At 48.7% G+C, this 21,342-nt stretch overlaps 1 protein-coding gene across 3 annotated transcripts; it reads left to right on the forward strand.

Moving 5' to 3' along the window:
* The first annotated feature begins 254 nt into the window (after positions 1–254).
* On the forward strand, positions 255–19,440 carry PHOSPHO1 (phosphoethanolamine/phosphocholine phosphatase 1). Of its 3 annotated transcripts, XM_083408445.1 has the most exons (4): positions 1,295–1,653; positions 16,617–16,752; positions 17,059–17,154; positions 18,597–19,440. In XM_083408445.1, exons 3-4 carry the CDS (start codon positions 17,134–17,136, stop codon positions 19,356–19,358), a joined length of 783 nt encoding a protein of 260 aa, XP_083264571.1. In that variant the 5' UTR covers positions 1,295–1,653; positions 16,617–16,752; positions 17,059–17,133; the 3' UTR covers positions 19,359–19,440. The 3 variants fall into 3 exon arrangements, with proteins under 3 accessions (XP_083264570.1, XP_083264569.1, XP_083264571.1); XM_083408444.1 differs by lacking the exons at positions 1,295–1,653; positions 17,059–17,154 and adding an exon at positions 255–378; XM_083408443.1 differs by lacking the exon at positions 17,059–17,154 and having other exon boundaries at positions 1,276–1,653.
* Positions 19,441–21,342: the final 1,902 nt, after the last annotated feature.

A 21,342-nucleotide genomic window follows, 5' to 3' on the forward strand; every position in this document is an offset into this window, starting at 1 on the left:
CGATTCCGCAGGGCTTATGTCTTCACACGCTTTCAAGTGTGCTGTTGTAAGCATGAGTTCTAGAAACTTGTTTGGAAAGCTGTGGCTTTTTCCTTGTTCCGAGGCAGAATCCCAGCAGTTGTTCTGCGGGGAAGGGTTGTTTTGCATTTCACCTGACCAGATAGCGAGGCGGCGCCCTAATAATGGGGAAGGTGATAATTATCAGAAACATCTTCCTTCGCCCTGGGGGTGATTTCTGCTGGGAATGCGTGGCGTCGCCTTGTGCTGAGAATACAGGGCTGGCTCAGGGCAGGTGATGATGACTCAATTAGAGCACTTTTTGCACTCTGGTCCTACCCATTGCATGTGGCTTTCACCCTCAGGATGGCACAGGTACAGGTAGGTTGTCTTCTACTTCCCTCTTCCCCCTTTAAAACATGTTTGCTGGCATTTTCCTTTGACAGGGGTTAGGCTCCAAGCGCCATCTCGGCCTCTTGAACCGGTTGTGGCGCTTAAGTTAAAAAGCGTGATTGCAGCTGCCCCACACTTAAATCAAGCAAATACATAAAAATACTTACCTAAAAGTAGAGATTGTAGAACGGTTTTGACGGATTTTTATGAGCACTTGGGGTCAGAAGAAATGAATTTTAAACAACTGTTGTTGAGACATTTCATTCTGAATCTGCTAGACCAGTAGTTCCCAAAGTGGCTGTTACTGCCTCCGGGGTGTTTGTGGATTACCTAGGAGGCACCAGGGGGGCGCTGGTGGTCGTGTAAATGACTATCGGGCTTTGAAAAGCTGGCATCAGTGGATCAACTTTTGTTGAATCAATTAAACAAAGCAGTTTTTAATGGATTTTGCATGAATGCGCTATGAATGGTTGCCGTTTCGAGTTTTATTGCGCTATCATTGGCTTCCTCGGTGGATCATGCAAACTGCCGTTCCGAATGCTTTCTAATGGGCCCCAGGGGGTGAGTTTATGGAACCAAGGGGGCAGTGGGCTGAGAAAAGTTTGGGGACCACTGGATAGAGGATGGTGACAGGTGGGTGTCCTGCCAGCACCCATCTCCTCCCCTTGCCAACATAAATCCTGGCTACGCCCATGAAACGGGGACCAGGGGCAAACTTTACAGGGATACCCCCCCCCTCTCTGTGCTTGCCCCGAAGTGTCTCCCCTCGGCGTGGAGGAGGGCGCGCGCGCTCCGGGATGCACTTTCTCCGTTGCGGCGTCTCCTCTTTTGATCTCTGCCCAGGAGCCGCTGCTATTGGCTGCCTCTCTTGTGACGTACGGGGACTGCGGTTGTCCTATGTAGCAAGCGCCGGGCTTAGTTTCCGTCTCTTTCCAGAGACCCGGGATTCTCTGCTGGGTTGGTGCGGGTGGGGAGGGGGGAGGGAGAAGCAAAAGGAGGAACCCGGGGGCCGCTTTCTCCCCCCAACCCCTCCACCCCAACCCTCCTTAAAAAAAAAAATAGGAGGGGAGGGGTGGAAGGATCAGCTCTCCGCCGGCCCTCGGCGTTCAAAAGGAAGCTGGCCAGGGAGAGAGAAGGGGAAAGCTGTTTTTTTCCCCCCATGGAGAGCGATGCAGGGAGCAAAGTTGGAAGTGTGAAGCGAAACTAGGGATCTCCCGCTCCCCCGCTGCCGCTTGACGGCTGGGATCCGGTCCAAGAGCGCACGTGAGTCTGCCGCACTTGGGGTGAGGGGAGAGGAAGAGAGAGCAGAGTTGAGCTGAGATCTGGCCAAGGGCAAAAGGGACACAAGAGAAAGTGGATGGGGCCCGGGACCCTGGGGGTGGGGGGCAGGAGGGTGCTGATGGGGGGGGGGCAGAATCCGAGTAGCGTTGAGTGGCAGAGGAGATCTTGGAAGCAGTAGACTTGGGGCGAGGGGGGCAGCAGTTTTGCAGAAGTTTGGGGATGGGTAGGCTTATAGATGATAAGTGTAGCTGTGAGATGTCATGTGGATAAGTAAGTGATGAAGAGTTAATTTGGGGGGGGGGGCGTTGATCCCAGCTCTTTGACGGGATCAGAGGAAGGAGAGGTTATATATAACCTTAGCCATTAAAGATCTGTGGTCCATTTATGTTGTTCTGCCTTATAAAACAGCAGCCCATTGCACTTAGGAAGAATTTCCCCCTCCAGATGCTGATTACTGGAGTGTTAGACGAAAGGAGGGTTGTGGGAAGAGAGGTGGTGATGATCCAGGGAGGTCATTTAAGGATGTAAAGGTGTGCATTGTGCCCAAGGCAAGGGCACAGATATGCCTAGAAAAGTTGCCTTCGCTTTACACCGCCCTATTCCAAAAACCACCTGCCACCCATGCACCCACCACTTGTTTTGGTGGGGAGGAAGTGACTTGTCCTTGTAGTAGGTTTTTGATTTACAGTGCTACCTCAGGTTAAGTACTTAATTCGTTCCGGAGGTCCGTTCTTAACCTGAAGCTGTTCTTAACCTGAAGCACCACTTTAGCTAATGGGGCCTCCTGCTGCTGCCACACCGCCAGAGCACGATTTCTGTTCTCATCCTGAAGCAAAGTTCTTAACCTGAGGTACTATTTCTGGGTTAGCGGAGTCTGTAACCTGAAGCGTATGTAACCTGAAGCATATGTAATCCAAGGTACTACTGTATTTATTTTTTAATGCTGTTCTTGTTTTGCATTCTGTGAGTACACGAAAGCTGCCGCCTCTTTGATTCCACTGTCCCATTTGGGGTGGGGCGAGCGCATTATGCAGGATCTCAGAGATGGGGAAGGACTAGGCAAGTTGTCTTACCTAATAGGGTCAGCATAGGAGCAAACTCCTAAAATATCTGAGCGGGCTGCCACCGCCGCCACCACTGCCCCAAGTTGACGGGCATTGCCATTCAACTTGTGTCTGTGCACCATGTCATGTGATCGATGGCAGGGCTTACCCCCCCCCCCACCCCCAAGATTTTATTCCAGGGCAGGAAGGGTCCCTGCGATTGCCAGCATTAGAATGGGAGGCCAGAAGTTGCTTATCACCCCAGGACATCGTCTGGAGGCTCATGACACAGCAGCCTTGCCAAAGATCTGGCTTGTCTGTGTTTGGTTGGAAGGCTGCCTGGGAACCCAACCTGGGCATAGGCTGATTTTTTCCCCTATAGGAATAAAGACAGGATGTAACTGCAACAAATACACAGCAGATAGAGTGGTGGTCATAGCACCTTCTGATCTAGGCACTGAGATCTTTGCGGGCTCCAAAGATGCAAAGAGGCTTTGGGGTTTTACTCCAAGAGAGCCAGGGTAGAAAGTTGTTTGAGGGGGGCCAAGGAGACAACGTTGCTGCCAGTGCCAGTTTGAAGTGCCAGTCCGCGGGCTGTACTAGGGCAAGCAGATCCAGGAAGCTTCATACTTAATCCAAGGGACTTGGATGGATCTGGGATTTGAAGGAGTCTTTGAGATACTGAGCAGGAGTTCTGGCTCTCGGAATGCTTTTAAGGAAGCAAGGCAATGCCTTTTGATGTGACAGGCAGCTGAGGGTACTTTGCATGGATTGTACTGAGTTCAGTGGTTGAACATCTGTAGGCCAAAGTTTCAGCTTCAGTCTCCAGGTAGGAGTGACTCATGCAAATTATGCAATTGTGTACTCTAGTTTCTTGGACATGGTGGTGCTGTGGGTTAAACCACAGAGCCAAGGGCTTGCCGATCAGAAGGTAGGCGGTTCGAATCCCCGTGACGGGGTGAGCTCCCGTTGCTTGGTCCCTGCTCCTGCCAACCTAGCAGTTCGAAAGCAAGTGCAAGTAGATAAATAGGTACCACTCCGGAGGGAAGGTAAACGGCGTTTCCGTGCGCTGCTCTGGTTTGCCAGAAGCAACTTACTCATGCTGGCCACATGACCCTGAAGCTGTACGCCGGCTCCCTCCGCCAATAAAGCGAGATGAGCGCCGTAACCCCAGAGTCGGCCATGACTGGACCTAATGGTCAGGGGTCCCTTTACCTTTACCTTTTACTCTAGTTGATATTATTCTTTATTGAGGCAGGATCTAAAGCCGATATGGGGAACCTGTGGCCCTCCAGGTAATGGCCAGGGATGATTAAAGCTGCAGTGCGGGAACATCTGGAGGGCCAGATGTTCCCCAGCCCTAAAGTTATACAAGGCACTGAAACCTAGGATATTGGAAACCCTGCTCAGCACCCCCCTGCCCTCCTTAAAAAATTCACCAATCATTGCCTCTGCATCTTCAGATCGTTCCCATTTTGAAAGCTTAGAAACTTGGGTTCTCAAAAATCAAAGTAACTGCAAGCAGAGTTAAGGAGGCGAGATTATAGGCTGTTGCATCAAAAGAGTTGTACCTCTTGGCAAAAGTCCCTGTCTTATCTTGAGCGCTCTTCCTCATTCCCGAATGCACGTGGACACAGCTGCTTTGCTCAAACCCTTCGCCGAAACGTTTATCCACATGTACGCACCCACGCCACCCTAAAATGCTGTGTATTCCTCATACCTCTTGCCCCTGCATACCGATAAAAGATTGCACTCATCTTTCTGGTATCCCGGCTTTGACTTCCCCATTCGCCAGTTGCTCTTAAGCTTCTCGCCCAATTACCTTCCCCATTTTCCTGCCCTTCCCTTCTTCCTCCCCATGCAAAGTTCTCAACACCCACATTCTCTGAGCCTTCTGTTGCAAGGAGAGAGTAACTCCGAATGTAGGGCATGTTTGGAAATCGTGGTTTAGACGCCTTCAAATATAGCATCCCGGAGATCCTCTCCAAACAAGCGTGCTGTTTTATTTGCTGGATGTAGAGCCTTCCAATACAAATAAGAGGTTTCTCCATACAGAGTTTTATTTCATTCCCTATTAATTTTCTTTTTTGTTTGTCCTTCTTGGCCTCCTCTCTTCCATTCCCCCCCCCCCAACCTCCTGGTCAGGTGTTTTTCCTTTCTGGGGGGGACTCCTACAGACCAGCTGCCATTAGGCAAGCGATATGTTTATCCTGTCAGTGTGGAAAAGAAGGGATTTTAGAACAGACCAGCTTCTTCAAAGAAAAACAGAGAAGGCTAAATTTAGAATCTACCTAAATGCCTCTCCTCTAAATTAAAGGCATTCCATTTAAAATAAAGCCTCTCCAAAGCTCAGGGCAGTTCTCCTTAACATGGAGGAATGCCTGAATTTTTTTGTTGTAACTGGATGGACGTGGCAAACCCCGGTTGAGGATTGCAGGTGACACGGTGCAGAAGTGATTGCCTTTTTTGTCCTACCTCACAGGGTTGTTGAGAACGATAAATTGGGCAACGATTGTAAGTTGCTTTATACGCAGAGAGGGGCTGTGCAGAAAGAAAAGACATTTAGCTATCGGGCCAGTTTTCGGTGTGTCATTACTCTGGTACGACCAAGGGCAGTTTTCTGACCATTTCTGGCACGAATTGGATGGATACTCCGCCGTACGCAAGTATTCCCTCCGGATAGGAAGCTAGCATGGCAGAGAGGAAGTCTGGGAGTCCTGAAATGCTCGTTTTCTGCACGGAGGGAATGTTTTTATATTGGGGGACAGCCATTCATACAAACCCCCTTGTTCAGGGATGGTATGTCACCGAGTAACAGTTGCTGAGGATAAACATTGTGTCTCGTCTCCGTGCAGGTCAAAGAGTTGGAAGGGACCCTGTGGATTATCTGGTCCTATCTGACCTAACTTAGCCATCGCTGTTGTACATTATTATTATTATTATTATTATTATTATTATTATTATTATTATTATTTTATACCCCTCCCACTCTGGGCAGCTCCCAACCAAATAATAAAAACAATAGAGCATCAGACATTAAAAACTTCCCTAAAGTTGTCTTTTAAAAGTAAAATAGTTGTTTATTGCCTTGACTTCTGCTGGGACGGCGTTCCACAGGGCAGGTGCCACTACCAAGAAGGCCCTCTGCCTGGTTCCCTGTAACCTCACTTCTCGCAGCGAGGAAACCGCCAGAAGGCAGAACGATGGGGAGGGGTGGAGATGCTCCTTCAGGTATACTGGGCTGAGGCCATTTAGGGCTTTAAAGATCAGCACCAACACTTTGAATTGTGCTCGGAAACGTACTGGGAGCCAATGTAGGTCTTTCAAGACCGGTGTTATATGGTCTCGGCGGCCACTCCCAATCACCAGTCTAGCTGCCGCATTCTGGATTAATTGCAGTTTCCGAGTCACCTTCAAAGGTAGCCCCACATAGAGCTAATCTCCTGCTCACATATTTTGGTAGCAGAGCTATCGTCATGCGGGGGGGGGGGGTTGCGCACATCATGAATGGCTTGAAAGAAAACAAGGAAGACTTATTAAGCTCTGACCAGTTTTTGGAAGAGAGATGACAATCACTAAGATTGCCAGATTTGCTTTTTGTTTTATTCCGCAGCTGAGCACAGAGGTTCCTTATATAGCCATGACTGATTACTTTATTTCATATATAAAAATACGTACATTCCACGTTTCAGACAAATACTGTTTCCCAAATTCAGGTAGGTAGCCGTGTTGGTCTGACGCAGTCGAAATAAATAAAAAATTGTCCAGTAGCACCTTAGAGACCAACTAAGTTTGTTCTGGGTACAATGGTACCTCGGGTTAAGTACTTAATTCGTTCCGGAGGTCCGTTCTTAACCGGAAACTGTTCTTAACTTGAAGCACCACTTTAGCTAATGGGGCCTCTTGCTGCCGCCACACCACCAAAGCACGATTTCTGTTCTCATCCTGAAGCAAAGTTCTTAACCTGAAGCACTATTTCTGGGTGAGCGGAGTCTGTAACCTGAAGCGTATGTAACCTGTAGCATATGTAACTTGAAGCGTATGTAACCCGAGGTACCACTGTATAAGCTTTCAAAAGCTTATACCCAAAACAAATTTAGTTGGTCTCTAAGGTGCTACTGGACATTTTTTATTTATTTTGACTGTTTCCCCAAGTTTACTTAATATATTGCATTTATATCTCACCTCTCCTCCAAGGAGCTTGAGGTGGCATGCGCATTTCTCCTCCTCCCCATTTTGTCCTCACAACAACAACAATCCTGCAAGGTAGATTTAGGCAGAAAGTGAGTGACTGGCCCCAATATCAACCTAGTTGAGCTTAATCGCTGAGTGGGGATTTGAGCCCTTCTCTTCCCCAGACCCTGATCCAACTCTCTATAACCACTAGACCACACTGCTCACATCAGTCACAATAATAATAATAAAGTGAGAAGCAGGCCTCTGCCCTGAGATCTACAAACTTAAATAGATGAGCAATAAAGGGAAGAGGAGAAGTGGAGGCCAAAGGTGGAGGGAGATCAGTCTGACAATGTCAAGAGCAAAGGTGCGAGCTGTAAAACAGACGGTTGGCACCTGGTTGGAGCCAGGCTGCTCTTAAACTCCCTGGACGCTTTGCTTGGGTGGGAGCGACCCAGCAGCCTTGGCTCTTTCTAACCCAGGGGTGGGGAAGCATTGTTTTCTGACCACAGGCTGCATTCCCTGCTGGGCCGCTGGAAAAAATGGGCAGACCAATAAAAGTACATGTATGTCGCGGCTGGTTTCCACACCCTCGCCGTGCCCTCTTTATCCTCCACCCACGACAGAGGCATCATTATCCTCCGTCGAGGACGCGCACAAGGCAAACAAAAAAGGGCTTGGCTTCAGGAGCAGGGCTGGTGAGGGGTGAGACCTTGGGAGAGTTCTGAGGGCCACACGGAGGCCTTGGGGGAGCCCCACATTTGGCCTGGGGTTCCCCACCTCTGCTCTGATTGGCAAAGGCCAGCACCTGCTTCCCTCTACCGGCTCTGCGGTCCCCAAGGACAGGGATGGAGATGTTGTTGAGCTGCCAACCCTTGGCCATACTGGCTGGGGCTGATGGGAACTGGAGTCAGCACACCCTCCAAGCGTCCCTGTTTTCCAGGGACAGTCCTGGATTTACAGGAGCCGTCCCGTTAATATTCTGAATATATATTCTGTAAGCCACCCGGAGTAGCTGGGGAAACCTAGCCAGATGGGCGGGGTATAAATAATAAAATTGTATTGTTGTTGTTGTCGACTTGACCCCGGAATGTCCCGCTTTTCCTTAGGACGTCCCTGTTTTCATTGGGGAATTGCTGGAGGGTATGGTAGAACGTTAAGTCCCTATTTTCACTGGAGGGTATGGAGTTAAGCGACACACACACACACACACACACACACACACACACCCGAGCCAAGGTGATAAGTGACTATAGAACCTTTAGAAGACATCTGAAGGCAGCCCTGCGCGGGGGTGTTTTTAAATGTTTTCTTGTGTTTGTATATATGTTGGAAGCTGACCAGAGTGACTGGGGAAACCCAGTCAGATGGGTGGGCTAATAAATAAGGAATAAAAAGGTAAAGGACCCCTGACAGTTAAGTCCAGTCACAATCGTTTCTGGGGTTGCGGCGCTCATCTCGCTTTACAGGCCAAGGGAGCCGACGTTTGTCCGCAGACAGTTTTTCCGGGTCATGTGGCCAGCATGACTAAGCCGCTTCTGGCGAAACCAGAGCAGCACACGGAAACGCCGTTTACCTTCCCGCCAGAGTGGTACCTATTTATCTACTTGCACTTTGGTGTGCTTTCGAACTGCTAGGTTGGCAGGAGCAGGGACCGAGCAACGGAAGCTCACCCCGTCGCAGGGATTTGAACCGCCAACCTTCTGATCAGCAAGCCCTAGGCTCTGTGGTTTAGACCACAGCGCCACCCGCGTCCCTAAATAAGGAATAGGGCACCCCTATTTTCATCAGATTAATGTTGAAGGGTATGAGTTGGGGGCGGGGGCAGAGGTTCCCCATCGCTGCCCCAGGCTAGCTGAGAATTGGAACAGAGTATTTGTCCTGGCTTGTGTTTAGATATCCCCCCTTCCCTTCCCATGCCCAGGGAATCGTTGATTCATTCTCTGGAAAACTCTGTTGTGATCTCTTATCTCCCTTCCCCCAGCCCCAGTGCTGCTGCTGCTGGATGTGCCAAATATTAGCATGACTCAGCTGTGCTCCAGAGAACAGTTCTCCGATGTTTAGGCTGCGCTTGGAGTTTCTCAGCAGGGAGGTTAAGCAGGGACGCAGACATTGTATTCCTCTCCAGCCTTTCGCCAGCTACAGAGGTAGAGCGGCCGCAAATGCCTCTTTGGAGAGGAAGGTATTTTGAAATGTTCTGAGTGCTTTTGGCGGCATTGCCCAAGGAGAGGCACTCTTGTGTTATTTGCACACCGAATGGCCCTTCTGCAAATCAATAAGACCTCGGTGCAGAGGCGTGTGGAGGAATCCCAAGGAAGGAAGGCTGCTTTAGGGAAGAGGCTGTCCCTGAGCTGCCTTTGCCCTGGCTGGAAAGTTCAGATTTCACCCTTGCAAGTCCAAAGGAAGACGGAGCAATTGCAGCTTTCGGTCTGGGTCATGGGAGACCTGTGTCCAAGTGCTGCCTCTGCCGTAGCCTTTGCTCTAAGACCATGGGAGCATCGCACACCCTCTGCCCAAACTTCCTGCATCTACAGAGTTGGGAGTGTGATTGGTTTTACTTGCCTTTTGGGTGTGTTGGCAGGGAACATAGTGTGCCATACACTTGGCCTACTTTTGTTGCAATCCTCACTACACCGGCTGGTAGATCAGGGCGGTACAACCTCTTAGACCAAGTGAGCCGCAAGAATGCTTTTGGCGCAGAATCCTGGGGCCACACAGCGCAATGACCCAAGAATGCAACCTCTGTGCAAACGGGGAGTTTCCTGCATTTAGTTTTTAATGTGTTGTAAACCGCTTTGAGATGTTTTTCTTCAAAGTACAAAGCGGTACAGAAATGAAAATAAAGATATAAATAAAATAAATAATAATAATCTGATCCCCAAAAAGGCACCTAGACATTCCGTTGCAGTGACCGTAATTTAGGCTTAAGATGCCACTTCGCAATTAGACAAATATGAGTTTCCAACGCTGGTTGCATCGTGAAATGAGGCCTTTCACAAATGCCCGAGGCACATCCATAAAACGAAATGCGTGCAAGTTAGAAATGAAATATTGGGCGGTGGCATGAAATCAGAAGCTGTCTCGAATCTGCATCCCCAGAAATCTGCAAACCAGATTCTCTGTAATCATTTGCAGGACAAGGATTCCTGTAGTTGCTAGGCTCCTTTATCTCTTTACTTGGACCAACCAGATTCAGACTTGCTGGAATAGGCAAAGGGAAGAAGAAGAAGAAGAAGAAGAAGAAGAAGAAGAAGAAGAAGAAGAAGAAGAAGAAGAAGAAGAAGAAGAGTTTGGATTTGATATCCCGCTTTATCACTACCCGAAGGAGTCTCAAAGCGGCTCACATTCTCCTTTCCCTTCCTCCCCCACAACAAACACTCTGTGAGGTGAGTGGGGCTGAGAGACTTCAGAGAAGTGTGACTAGCCCATGGTCACCCAGCAGCTGCAGATGGAGGAGTGGAGACGCAAACCCGGTTCACCAGATTACGAGTCTACCGCTCTTAACCACCACACCACACTGGAGCAAGCTGACCTGCCTTAGCAAGGATGCGGCATGTTTGCCTGCTTTTTAACTGTGCTTTTGATGCTCCAAGAACGTGACTGGTCCTGTTTTGTCGTATGACAAGCCTTGCAGGTGCAGGGATGGGAAAAGGTCTCTGCAGGCAGAGCGTCAGAGTGGTGGTACAGCGTTGATGGTGTTGGGTTTGCCTGTGAGAAGCTGTGTCCAACCCTCGCCTTCCGTGGAACTAAAATGTTCAGGTACCTGAGGGGAAGCCCCGTTTTTGTTTTACTTCTCAGTCACCTGCTTCTCTTCCCCCATGCCTCCCCTTTATTCTATTAGTCAGGGAGAGGATTGTGTTTTCTGGACTGGGGTGGTTTCTGAGATTTCCCCTGCGCTTGCCTCATTCATCGGAGGCTTGTGGTTGTGTGCCCTTTCAGCCTTTTGGAGAGGGATACGGTAGGTGCTTCTTTAAAACAAGGTGGATCGTACTGTGACTTAAATTTAGCGGCGTTAATTTCCCAGGCATACAAGCTTGCAGGATCTATAGTGGTACCTCGGGTTACAAATGCTTCAGGTTACAGATGCTTCAGGTTACAGACTCCGCTAACCCAGAAATAGTACCTCGGGTTAAGAACTTTGCGTCAGGATGAGAACAGAAATCGCGCGGCAGCAGCGGGAGGCCCCATTAGCTAAAGTACCTCAGGTTAAGAACAGTTTCAGGTTAAGAACGGACCTCTGGAACAAATTAAGTTCTTAACCCGAGGTACCACTGTACTTTGGTTGTGACTAGAACCCAGAGATCTACCCACTTGCAAAAGGTGTACACTTTTAGAATGAAAGAATAGTGCTACTGAGAATCTGCTGAACACAGCGATTTGAGTGTGGCAACTGTGACCTGAGTTTACCCAAATCTGTTCCTAGAAACTGTCAGCTGCCTCCACTCCCACGCCCCCATTGCGATTCGTTTGATGGAGGGGGGAAGAGTAATGTTGTCATAGCTATGGCTGAACAACAAGGAGTCAGATATCCCCATCAATCAACTGCAAACTGCGCAGAAATCTGCTAGTAGATCCTGATTGTCCTGCTCATTCCTCCACAAAAGTGCCCCAGTGCAGTTCATGAGGGTGTTACAGAACAGGCTTCCTCAATCTCAGCCTTCCAGATGGTTTTGGCCTACAACTCCCATGATCCCTAGCTAGCCGGGCCAGTGGTCAGGGATGATGGGAATTGTAGTCCCAAAACTACAGGGCCGAGGTTGAGGAAGCCTATTATAGAATCATAGAATTGTTGAGACCTGAGGATCATCGAGTCCAAGTCTGTGCAATGCAGGAATATGCAGCTGTCCCATATGAGAATCGGACCTGCAGCCTTGGTGTTACCAGCACCATGCTTTAACCAACAGGGCTTTGGGTCGGGTTGGATAATCGTGCAATGTTATCCTCAAATGCACCCCTTTAAATTTTTATTTCATACAGTGGTACCTCGGGTTAAGTACTTAATTCGTTCCGGAAGTCCGTTCTTAACCTGAAACTGTTCTTAACCTGAAGCACCACTTTAGCTAATGGGGCCTCCCTCCTGCTGCTGCTGCGCCGCCGGAGCACGATTTCTGTTCTTATCCTGAAGCAAAGTTCTTAACCTGAAGAACTATTTCTGGGTTAGCAGAGTCTGTAACCTGAAGCATATGTAACCCAAGGTACCACTGTATAAGCAAATGACTGCTATTCAGAAGCACGGCACTTGGAGGTGGGCGAGAACAGCATTAACAGTGGTCCACCTTCCCTTACTGCAGGGGTGCCCAAACTTATTCAAAAAGGGCCAGATTTGATGAAGTGAGGGCCGACTAAAGTTGTGGGGCTTTTTTTAGGATTGAAGTTGTTGACTTTTTTTCAATTTTACCCCAGGACATATACTGTCATCTAGCTCAGTAAAGGTATCCCTGACCGTTAGGTCCAGTCGCCGACGACTCTGGGGTTGCACGCTCATCTTGCTCTATAGGCTGAGGGAGCAGGCATTTGTCCGCAGACAGCTTGCAGGTCATGTGACCAGCATAACAAAGCCGCTTCTGGCAAATCAGAGAGGCACACGGAAACGCTGTTTACCTTCCCGCTAGAGCGGTACCTATTTATCTACTTGCACTGGCATGCTTTCAAACTGCTAGGTTGGCAGGAGTTGGGACCAAGTAACGGGAGCTCGCCCCGTCACAGGGATTCGAACCGCCGACCTTCTGATCGGCAAGGCCAAGAGGCTCAGTGGTTTAGACCACAGCGCCATCCATGTCCCTTTTAGGATTGAAGTTTACCCCAAAGTTCTTGAGCATTTTTTAGGATTGAAGTGGTTGAGCTTTTTAACAATTTTACCCAAGGACATAAACTGCCACGGATTGGGCCCCGAAACGTACTTTTGGACATGCCTGCCTTACTGGCATCCTATGGGGCTGTGCAATATGGGCACCACACCCAAAGATGTCCCGCATCAGGCCATTTGCTAGTTCTCTGAATTCTGCCTTCTCTTTGCAGCAAGGTATAAATGGATCTACACACAGACGGCTGCCTGCCTGTGGCATAGCCCAGTCCCAAGAATCTGACCAGCTTAGGTTGCCCACAAAAATAAATTTTAAAAACAAAACACAAGTCATGAACCATTGCTTGAGAGGTGCCACGTCTCGCTGTGCTTAATTGGTAGCATGTGGCACTGCTGACTCGGCACATCCCACATGTTCCGCACCGCGCTTGCCAAGCCGGGGGCAGCCTAGGACAGGGAACATCCTGTGAAAAGGAAAGTGCTCTCCGGCCCAGAGCAGCGCTAGGACTTTGCCATCTGCTGGAGCAGAGATTCGCCGTCTGTGTGTCCCAGCAGTGGGATTTAAGCTAGCGATTTTTCAGAGGCTTCTGTGTGTTTGGGGTTTTGAACCGTAGCTTTGAGGGATGTGGCAGAAAAGCAGGGAACTGGGGACAGATGGATCCCCTTCATACATTCATTCATTCATTCATTCATTCATTCATAGAATTCAGCCCTCCTCACTCCAAACAGGCATTGCTTCATAGACTCTGCCGGAGAATAAGTTTACATTGCAGTAACCAGCAAAGCCTTTAACCTCTCCGGACTACCTGTTGCAAGTCTTTACCTGAAGGAGCGTCTCCTTCCCCATCGTTCAGCCAGGACGCTGAGGTCCAGCTCCAAGGGCCTCAGTGTCCCTCAGACACCGAGAATTGAGGTTACAGGGTAACAGGCAGAGGGCCTTCTCAGTAGTGGCACCCACCCTGTGGAACAGCCTCCCATCAGATGTCAAGGAAATAAACAACTATCTGACTTTTAGAAGACATCTGTAGGCAGCGCAGCCCTGTTTAGAGAAGTTTTTAACGTTTGATGTTTCATCATGTTTTTAATATTCTTTTGTGAGCCACCCAAAATATTATTACTATTTATTTATTTCAGATGAGAGCAGAGTCAGTTTCAGGTCTGCTCCAGACTACAGATTGGGCACAACATATCTGTTAATCTGCTTGATGAGTTAATAGCATATGAATTTGAGGATTAAAAAATTAATCATCCACTTCAGTTTTTCTTGCACAAATCTGGCGTCCTCAGTATTGTTTATTAAATTAGCATTCTGCCCTTTCCTAGGAGCCCCCAAAGCACCTGTGATTTTAAAAAAATACAATGAAGAGAAAACACGACCTATTGTAAAAAAGGGAAACACCTAAAAACTTTCAAACATTTAAAGCGGTTTAAAAACAGATGTAACCGAATCCCATTTCTGGATAGGCCCACCGGCAAAGGCAATTTTTCAGCAGGCGTCTAATAGAGCCTGGTATCAAGTGGCAGGGAGTTCCGAAGCACAAGGGCTGCCATCTGTGTACCAGGGAAACCAGTCCCTCCACTTTGCAGCAGAATTTGGCTGTGGGCAGCACTGATTGGCTGGTCCATGAGACATCACAAACCCGCTCACCACCCCAGGGCAATTTTATGACACTTAAAATTTACTTTCCTTGTTTGTTTTCTTTTTAAAAAAGAATATTTAAATGAATAAATGGTCATGTAGGGCTTTTTTAAAAAAAGAACACAATGAAAACAGGCAGGCAGCTTTGCAGGGGACAGACTGACAATAACCAGCATTAAAACTGTTGTTCTGTACATCTGCCTCTCTGCTATTTTTATAAGTACCGTATGCTTGAGTGCTCTCAGTGGATCAAACTGCAGGTTACGTTCCATGAGTTATCAAGCATTTTCTTAGAATTTCGCTCTTTTACCTTTTCTGGCCACACGGTGGCAGCGGAGCGAAAGAAGATGACGCTTTTCTCTTCTGCCAATTGCGCCCATCTCTTAAGCAAGAGTTCATGGCTGAAACAAACCAGCAGCCCATGCAGGTTTATATAGAATCTTAGCTGCCCCATGTGATGGTGAGGCAATATATTATGTGAGGCTACAATGTGATGTGAGGCTGCTCTGGAGGGTAGGACTCGAACCCAATGCCTTCAATGTGCAAAAAAGGAGATTCCGATTTCCGACTGAACCTCGGGAAGAACTTCCTGACGGTAAGAGCCGCTCGGCAGCGGAGGTTTCTTAAGCAGAGGTTGGATGGCCATCTGTCATGGATGATTTAGCTGGGATTCCTGAATTGCAGGGGTTGGACTAGATGACCACTGGTGATCCCTTCCAACTCTACAATTCTATGATTCTAGGCCTTATTCCATGTCCTCCCTGAGTGCCATTGCCTAGCCGGGATGTATCCTATGATGATACCTTGATTGACGGGTGTAGAGAGCTGTGAATGACTATTGTTTTGAAAATGAATATTATTGATTTGTGTAGCCAAAGCCAGTACAGTGGTACCTCGGGTTATAGACGCTTCAGGTTACAGACTCCACTAACCCAGAAATAGTACCTCGGATGAGAACAGAAATCGCACAGCAGCAGCGGGAGGCCCCATTAGCTAAATTGGTACCTCAAGTTAAGAACAGTTTCAGGTTAAGAATGGACATCCAGAACGAATTAAGTTCTTAACCTGAGGTACCACTGTAAGAGGGTTGGGTGGGTGTAGAGACCCCTCTGGCTTCTTCATGTTTTTAATGTATCCTAGTACAGAGAGCTAGCAACTTCATCAATCGCTGCACCCTGTATCCCAAAGGTGGCCCACCCCCGACGGGAGTGCGGTCCTGGGACTGCAAAATAAAAATAAAAAATGCCCTTGCTGTCGTCTCTGCTGGCTACCAGGAACCAGTATGGAGTGGGAAGTGTTTTGCATTGTGGGAGAAAGAGTTGAGGGTGGACCACTACTTCCTTACCTTGAAAGAAGTCACTTCCTCTCTTCCAAAATGGCTTTGCCAGGCGCAAGAAGGACACTGACAAACTGGAACGTGTCCAGAGGAGGGCAACCAAAATGGTCAAAGGCCTGGAAACGATGCCTTATGAGGAACGGCTAAGGGAGCTGGGCATGTTTAGCCTGGAGAAGAGGAGGTTAAGGGGTGATATGATAGCCATGTTCAAATATATAAAAGGATGTCACATAGAGGAGGGAGAAAGGTTGTTTTCTGCTGCTCCAGAGAAGCGGACCCGGAGCAATGGATCCAAACTACAAGAAAGAAGATTCCACCTAAACATTAGGAAGAACTTCCTGACAGTAAGAGCTGTTCGGCAGTGGAATTTGCTGCCAAGGAGTGTGGTGGAGTCTCCTTCTTTGGAGGCCTTTAAGCAGAGGCTTGACAACCATATGTCAGGAGTGCTCTGATGGTGTTTTCTGCTTGGCAGGGGGTTGGACTCGATGGCCCTTGTGGTCTCTTCCAACTCTATGATTCTACAATTCTAAGGGCGCCACTTTTCTAAAGAGATCCACAAACGGCAGACTTTCTCCAGGATCTCTCAGTGATGGAGAAGCCAGACCTTCTCTGCATCCTGAGCTCCCATGCGCTTCAATTTGCACCAGATTTATGGCACGTACATGCAGTCACATGACTCCCCCACCAAGAATCCTGGGAACTGCGGTTTGTTAAAGGTGCTATATCGGGGGGGGGGGACTACAGTTCCCAGAATTATTCCGAGGAAGCCATGTGCTTTCCATGTGTGATGTGCATGGAGCCTTATTGATTGATTGGACTGAAACAGAGATGTCGAAAGCAAGGCTGTCTTTTAAAGAAATAACTGGAGCTTATTCGCGAGAAATAAGGGGACAGGCGTGTTTCAGTGTGGGCCCTCGCAAAAATGGCAGTGTGTGGTTTCTCTGGCAGCCAAGAGACCTTTCTGTGGAGAGAAAGAGAGAGAGGCAGAGAGAGAGATAACCCCGGTTGATGCAGCGTGTTGGCTACTAAGGAACTGAAGATGAGAAGGTGCTTCGAAAGTGTCGGGCTGCAATGCTTTCTTAAGGTGAGCACGAATCTCCGGAAATGGGCTGCATCTGCTGCAGGGAACCAGGATCTCAACAGCCTGGATTGCTCGGAGGGCCGCAACCCAAACTGTGCCTCCGTCGCTGGAAGGCAGGGCGAAGCGAGCTCCTTTCTCCAGGGTTGGCCCTGGTAGCAGCAGGGCCTGTGGAGATGTGTGTGTGTTTGTGTGTGTGTGGAGGGGGGGTAGCTTGGACTTCAGCGGCGAAAACGCCTTGGTCCGACTCTGGCTGAAGATGCCTCTGTCTGTTAGCTTAACCACTTTGCCTCTACCGCCCGCAACCTCTAGGCCACGCCTCCGTCTCTTCATTGGCTGGCATTCCTCATTTCTGATTGGCGGGCAGGATCTATATAAAGTAGTGTGATGGCAGAGCAAAGCGTGCAGGTAAGTCCATGAGGTAGGAGAAGCGAGGCTGGAGAGATGGTGTGGGAGGGGGGCAGCCAGTCAGGTGGGGCTCAGAGGCTTCACCACCTTGACATCAGAAAGGATTTGCTCTGTGGGGTTTCAAAGCTCTGTGGGGACTAAAACCCTACCATCGTCATTTCTTTGATTTTCACTCAGTTCTAAAAACTCAGTGAAAATCCAGATGGTGATAACTCCTCCTGAATTCCAGAAAATCCAGTATCGAGCTGCCTTACACAGATCCTCACGCAACACAAAGATCCCCACACAGATTAAAGCCATCTTTCCACCCACCTCAAGTGTATTCATTCTCCAGTTTCCCAGCCTCACATCGGTTGTCCTTTTGGGGCACTGGCATGCAGGTTTCAAGGGCAAGTAATCATCTTGCTGGCTAAGGAGCGCGGCCTGGATTAAGATGGACGCAAACCTCTGATCCCCTTTACTTGCAGGCTAAGCCTCTTAACGGTCAGAGTTGAAGATAACATGAGGGAAAAGATTATGGCTGAAAAGATATGCTCAAAGAGGCAACCGGGCTGTAGCGATTTTGTCTAAGTAGCTGACTCGGCAGACCTGTTTTCTTCCCCGCTCAAATTTTTAGGCTTTTTCCATACCGGAGTTTCCATTGGGAAATGAAAGGCAACTTACTGGTAGTCGGAGACATTGAATGTACAAGGCAGGGGAGATTTTAAAAACCCTGCCCATGGCTAGGGGTTGCCGCTGGGTAATTAAGACTCAGTGGAACCAGTGTTCGAAATTAGCTAGGAGCCAGGCGCATTTTGCACCTGGATTTTGAGCACTTGCGACCAAGTGTAGACGCCCGGGCACCAGGATAGCACCTGACATCTCCACCCTCTGGGGATCATTGGTTCTAGACTGTTTTCACACACTTAATACCCCATCCCATAGAATGCAATCAGTTATATCGCACAATCAACATGAATTTCAGGAACCAAAATGCTTTTTCTGTGCAGCCTGAGCAAGAGCAGTCACCATTAAGGAAAAGAGGTGAGAATAGGCCAATCTATGTTTTAGACTGTCCCTGTAATCCGGTGACTTTTCTTCTTGTAAATTCTCCAAGTTCTTAACCTAGCTCAAGGTTGTCATCTGAACTAGCCAGAGGTTTAACTGATAATTAGTCACAGTCAGCCCATCCTTTGAAAAATAAAGATTTTAGAGCCATATTGCCCCAAAATGGCAACCAGACTTTCTGTTTTGGCGACTGCAACCTTGGTGTAAGGAGCCATTTGGCACCTAGATTACATATCTGAGTTTCTAACATTGAGTAGAACACACCCCCTCAGGTGGTGGATTCTCCTTTCATGGAGGTGCTTTGAACGTACTACTGTGTCCGTTTGCTATAACGAATGAAAGCCACACCCAAACAGGACTCCGCGTAATGGATCTCGCCTCTGTTCTTGCTGCAGGATAGGGCTATGGCCGTAACGCAGGGCCAGAAATACCTCCTCATCTTCGACTTCGACGAGACCATCGTGAACGAAAACAGCGACGAGTCCATCCTCCAGGCCGCTCCGGGGAAGCAGCTCCCAGAGTCGATCCGCAGCACATACCGCGAGGGTTTTTACAACGAGTACATGCAGCGGGTCCTGCAGTACATGTGCGACCAAGGGGTCAAGATGGCCGACTTCAAAGCGGCCTACGAAAGGATCCCGCTCTCCCCCGGCATGGCCGACCTCTTCCAGCTCCTCTCCAAGCAGCAGGACCACTTTGAGATCATCCTCATCTCCGACGCCAACATGTTTGGCATCGAGTGTGCCTTGAAGGCGGCCGGGGCCTATCCCCTCTTCCGTAAGATCTTCAGCAACCCCTCAAGCTTTGACAAGAGAGGCTACTTCACCTTGGGCCCTTACCATTCGCACAACTGCAAGCGTTGCCCAGCCAACATGTGTAAGCACAAGATCCTGACAGAGTACCTGGCAGAGAGGGCACAGGAAGGGGCCAGATTCGACCGTGTCTTCTATGTAGGGGACGGAGCCAATGACTTCTGCCCTTCCACCGCGCTGAAGTCGAGCGATGTCGCCTTCCCTAGGAAAGGCTACCCCATGCACCAGCTCATCCAGGAGACTGGGAAAAGCCAGCCTGGGACTTACCAGGCCACAGTCGTCCCCTGGGACTCTGCCGTAGAGATTTCTTGTTACCTTCAAGAAGTTCTCAAGAAGAAATGTTGAGGGCGGGGGAGACCTTTGGTGGGAGGAAACAGCTGCTCTCGTTTGGAAAGATCTGAACGATTATAGCATCACGGCTCTCTCACGCTTGGCTTAAGGCTCTCTCTCTCGCTCTCTCTGGGCTTTCTCCACCTCAAAATCTCTTGTCTCTGGGTCTCCCCTTCCTTCAGCCTAGAGATAAGGGCTCACTATGCAGTTAGGAAATCCATTGAAGGAAGGGTGGGTGGGTGACAGGCCACTTTAAATATTTTTGATTGCCTTTTTGGAAAGCAAAAGCAAAATACTTTTGCATTTGCTAAACCCACGCATCTCGTTTCGCTCGGGCTGGTTCTCAGTAGTGCTCTTAGCGCATGGGGGAATTCTGTCGCTACCAAAGCATTTCGACTGCTCACGGGTGTTAATATAGCTCTTCTCCCCTTCCCTTAACAAACACCCTTAAAAAAAAATTACATTTCCAGATCATATTCCATCTAACAGGATGTCAGAATTGTCTTTAATTGTTTATCTAAATTGGGGGGGCACCTAGTGTCTCTGGAAAGGAATAGGAGAGCCAGAAAGATTACCCCAGCTGCATCTTCTGATTGGACTTGATGATTCCTAGCATCATTGCTCATCTTATGGCTGAGATGACCCACCCTGGTCAGGGACGGAGAACCTACAGCCTCCAGATATTTGCTGAACTACAACTCCCATAATCCCCGACCATTTGCAATGCTGGCTGGGGCTGATAGGAGCTGTGGTCCAACGACAACCGAAGGACTATAGCTCCATCCCCACTCCCTGACTTTGGCCGAGCACGTCGGGAACAAAAAGGGAAAGCACTTTTGCTGCAGCAGCAGCCTATGAATGGTGTTTTCTACTCTCCCCTTCCTTGCCTGGCAAGACAGCCTCTTCAAGGTGTATAGTATTCCTGCTGCTCAGAAAAGGCTGGTGTCTAAAATGAAGGGGGAACGAACAGGATCGGGAGGCCTGTAGGTTGCAGGGAATAGCGAAACAAGCAAAGAGTCCAGCGTGTTGAGAACTGAATGGGTCGGAAGAAGAAGCCAGTCAGGGACGGTGTGCACTTAAGTTACAGAGTGGGTGAATGAGAACAAGCAAAGATATATTTGAGGCACCATTTTTCTCTAAGGGTGCATCATCGTGGTAAGCACCCAAGTTGTGCTCCCGTTGCACGTTTTGTCTCTTGCTGGCCTGGGTTTCACCTTTGGGCATTTCCCCAGTCCTGCACAGCTCTTTCCCTTGCAGATTCAGGCTGGATTTTTCTATTCCCCATATGCTGAATTTGTCACTTTGCAGCAGCCACGTCCTCCCAAACGAATGGTGGATTGGGGGCAGGGGTTGCGGAGTAGAAACAGATTGTTTGGCAAGGTGGAAAATCCATGTGGAGTTGGGTCTCGTGCTACAAATGCATCGTTGTAAAGAAAAAGCTGGCCCTTTCTGCTACATCCATATGATGTTTTTTGTACCCACTTACCCACTAATGTGCCGGCTCCCTCGGCCAATAAGCGAGATGAGCGCCGCAACCCCAGAGTCGGCCACGACTGGACCTAATGGTCAGGGGTCCCTTTACTTTTTTACCCACTAATGACTTCCCACAAGGAACCCTGGGCATGGTAATTTGATAAAGGTGTTGAGCATTCTCTCTCCAATATCCACAGATGCCTTTGCAGAACTGCACTCCCCTAGGAACATGAGCATTTATGGAGAGTGTGGGATGGTCCTCCCACAGATGGACCATAATCTCCCATTCTCTAGCCTTCATTTTTTTAAAAAGAGCAAGTATTTAGCATTTGTAGAACCTGAGATACGGGGCAAAAATGCACATCCACTAGTCTTACTTTTTTGGTGAGAACCGAACTTGCTTCTTCCACCCCTGGAAAAATTGCTTGAGAACCCCATGCCTGGGAAGAAATCACATCTATTCAATCAATAGCTACGAAGACTTTAGCAATGGGGAAAACAGGTACCGGACAAAGTTTGGAAAAAG

Source organism: Podarcis tiliguerta, assembly GCF_965153285.1.
Source record: "Podarcis tiliguerta genome assembly, chromosome: 13".
NCBI classification, from domain to species: Eukaryota; Metazoa; Chordata; class Lepidosauria; order Squamata; family Lacertidae; genus Podarcis; species Podarcis tiliguerta.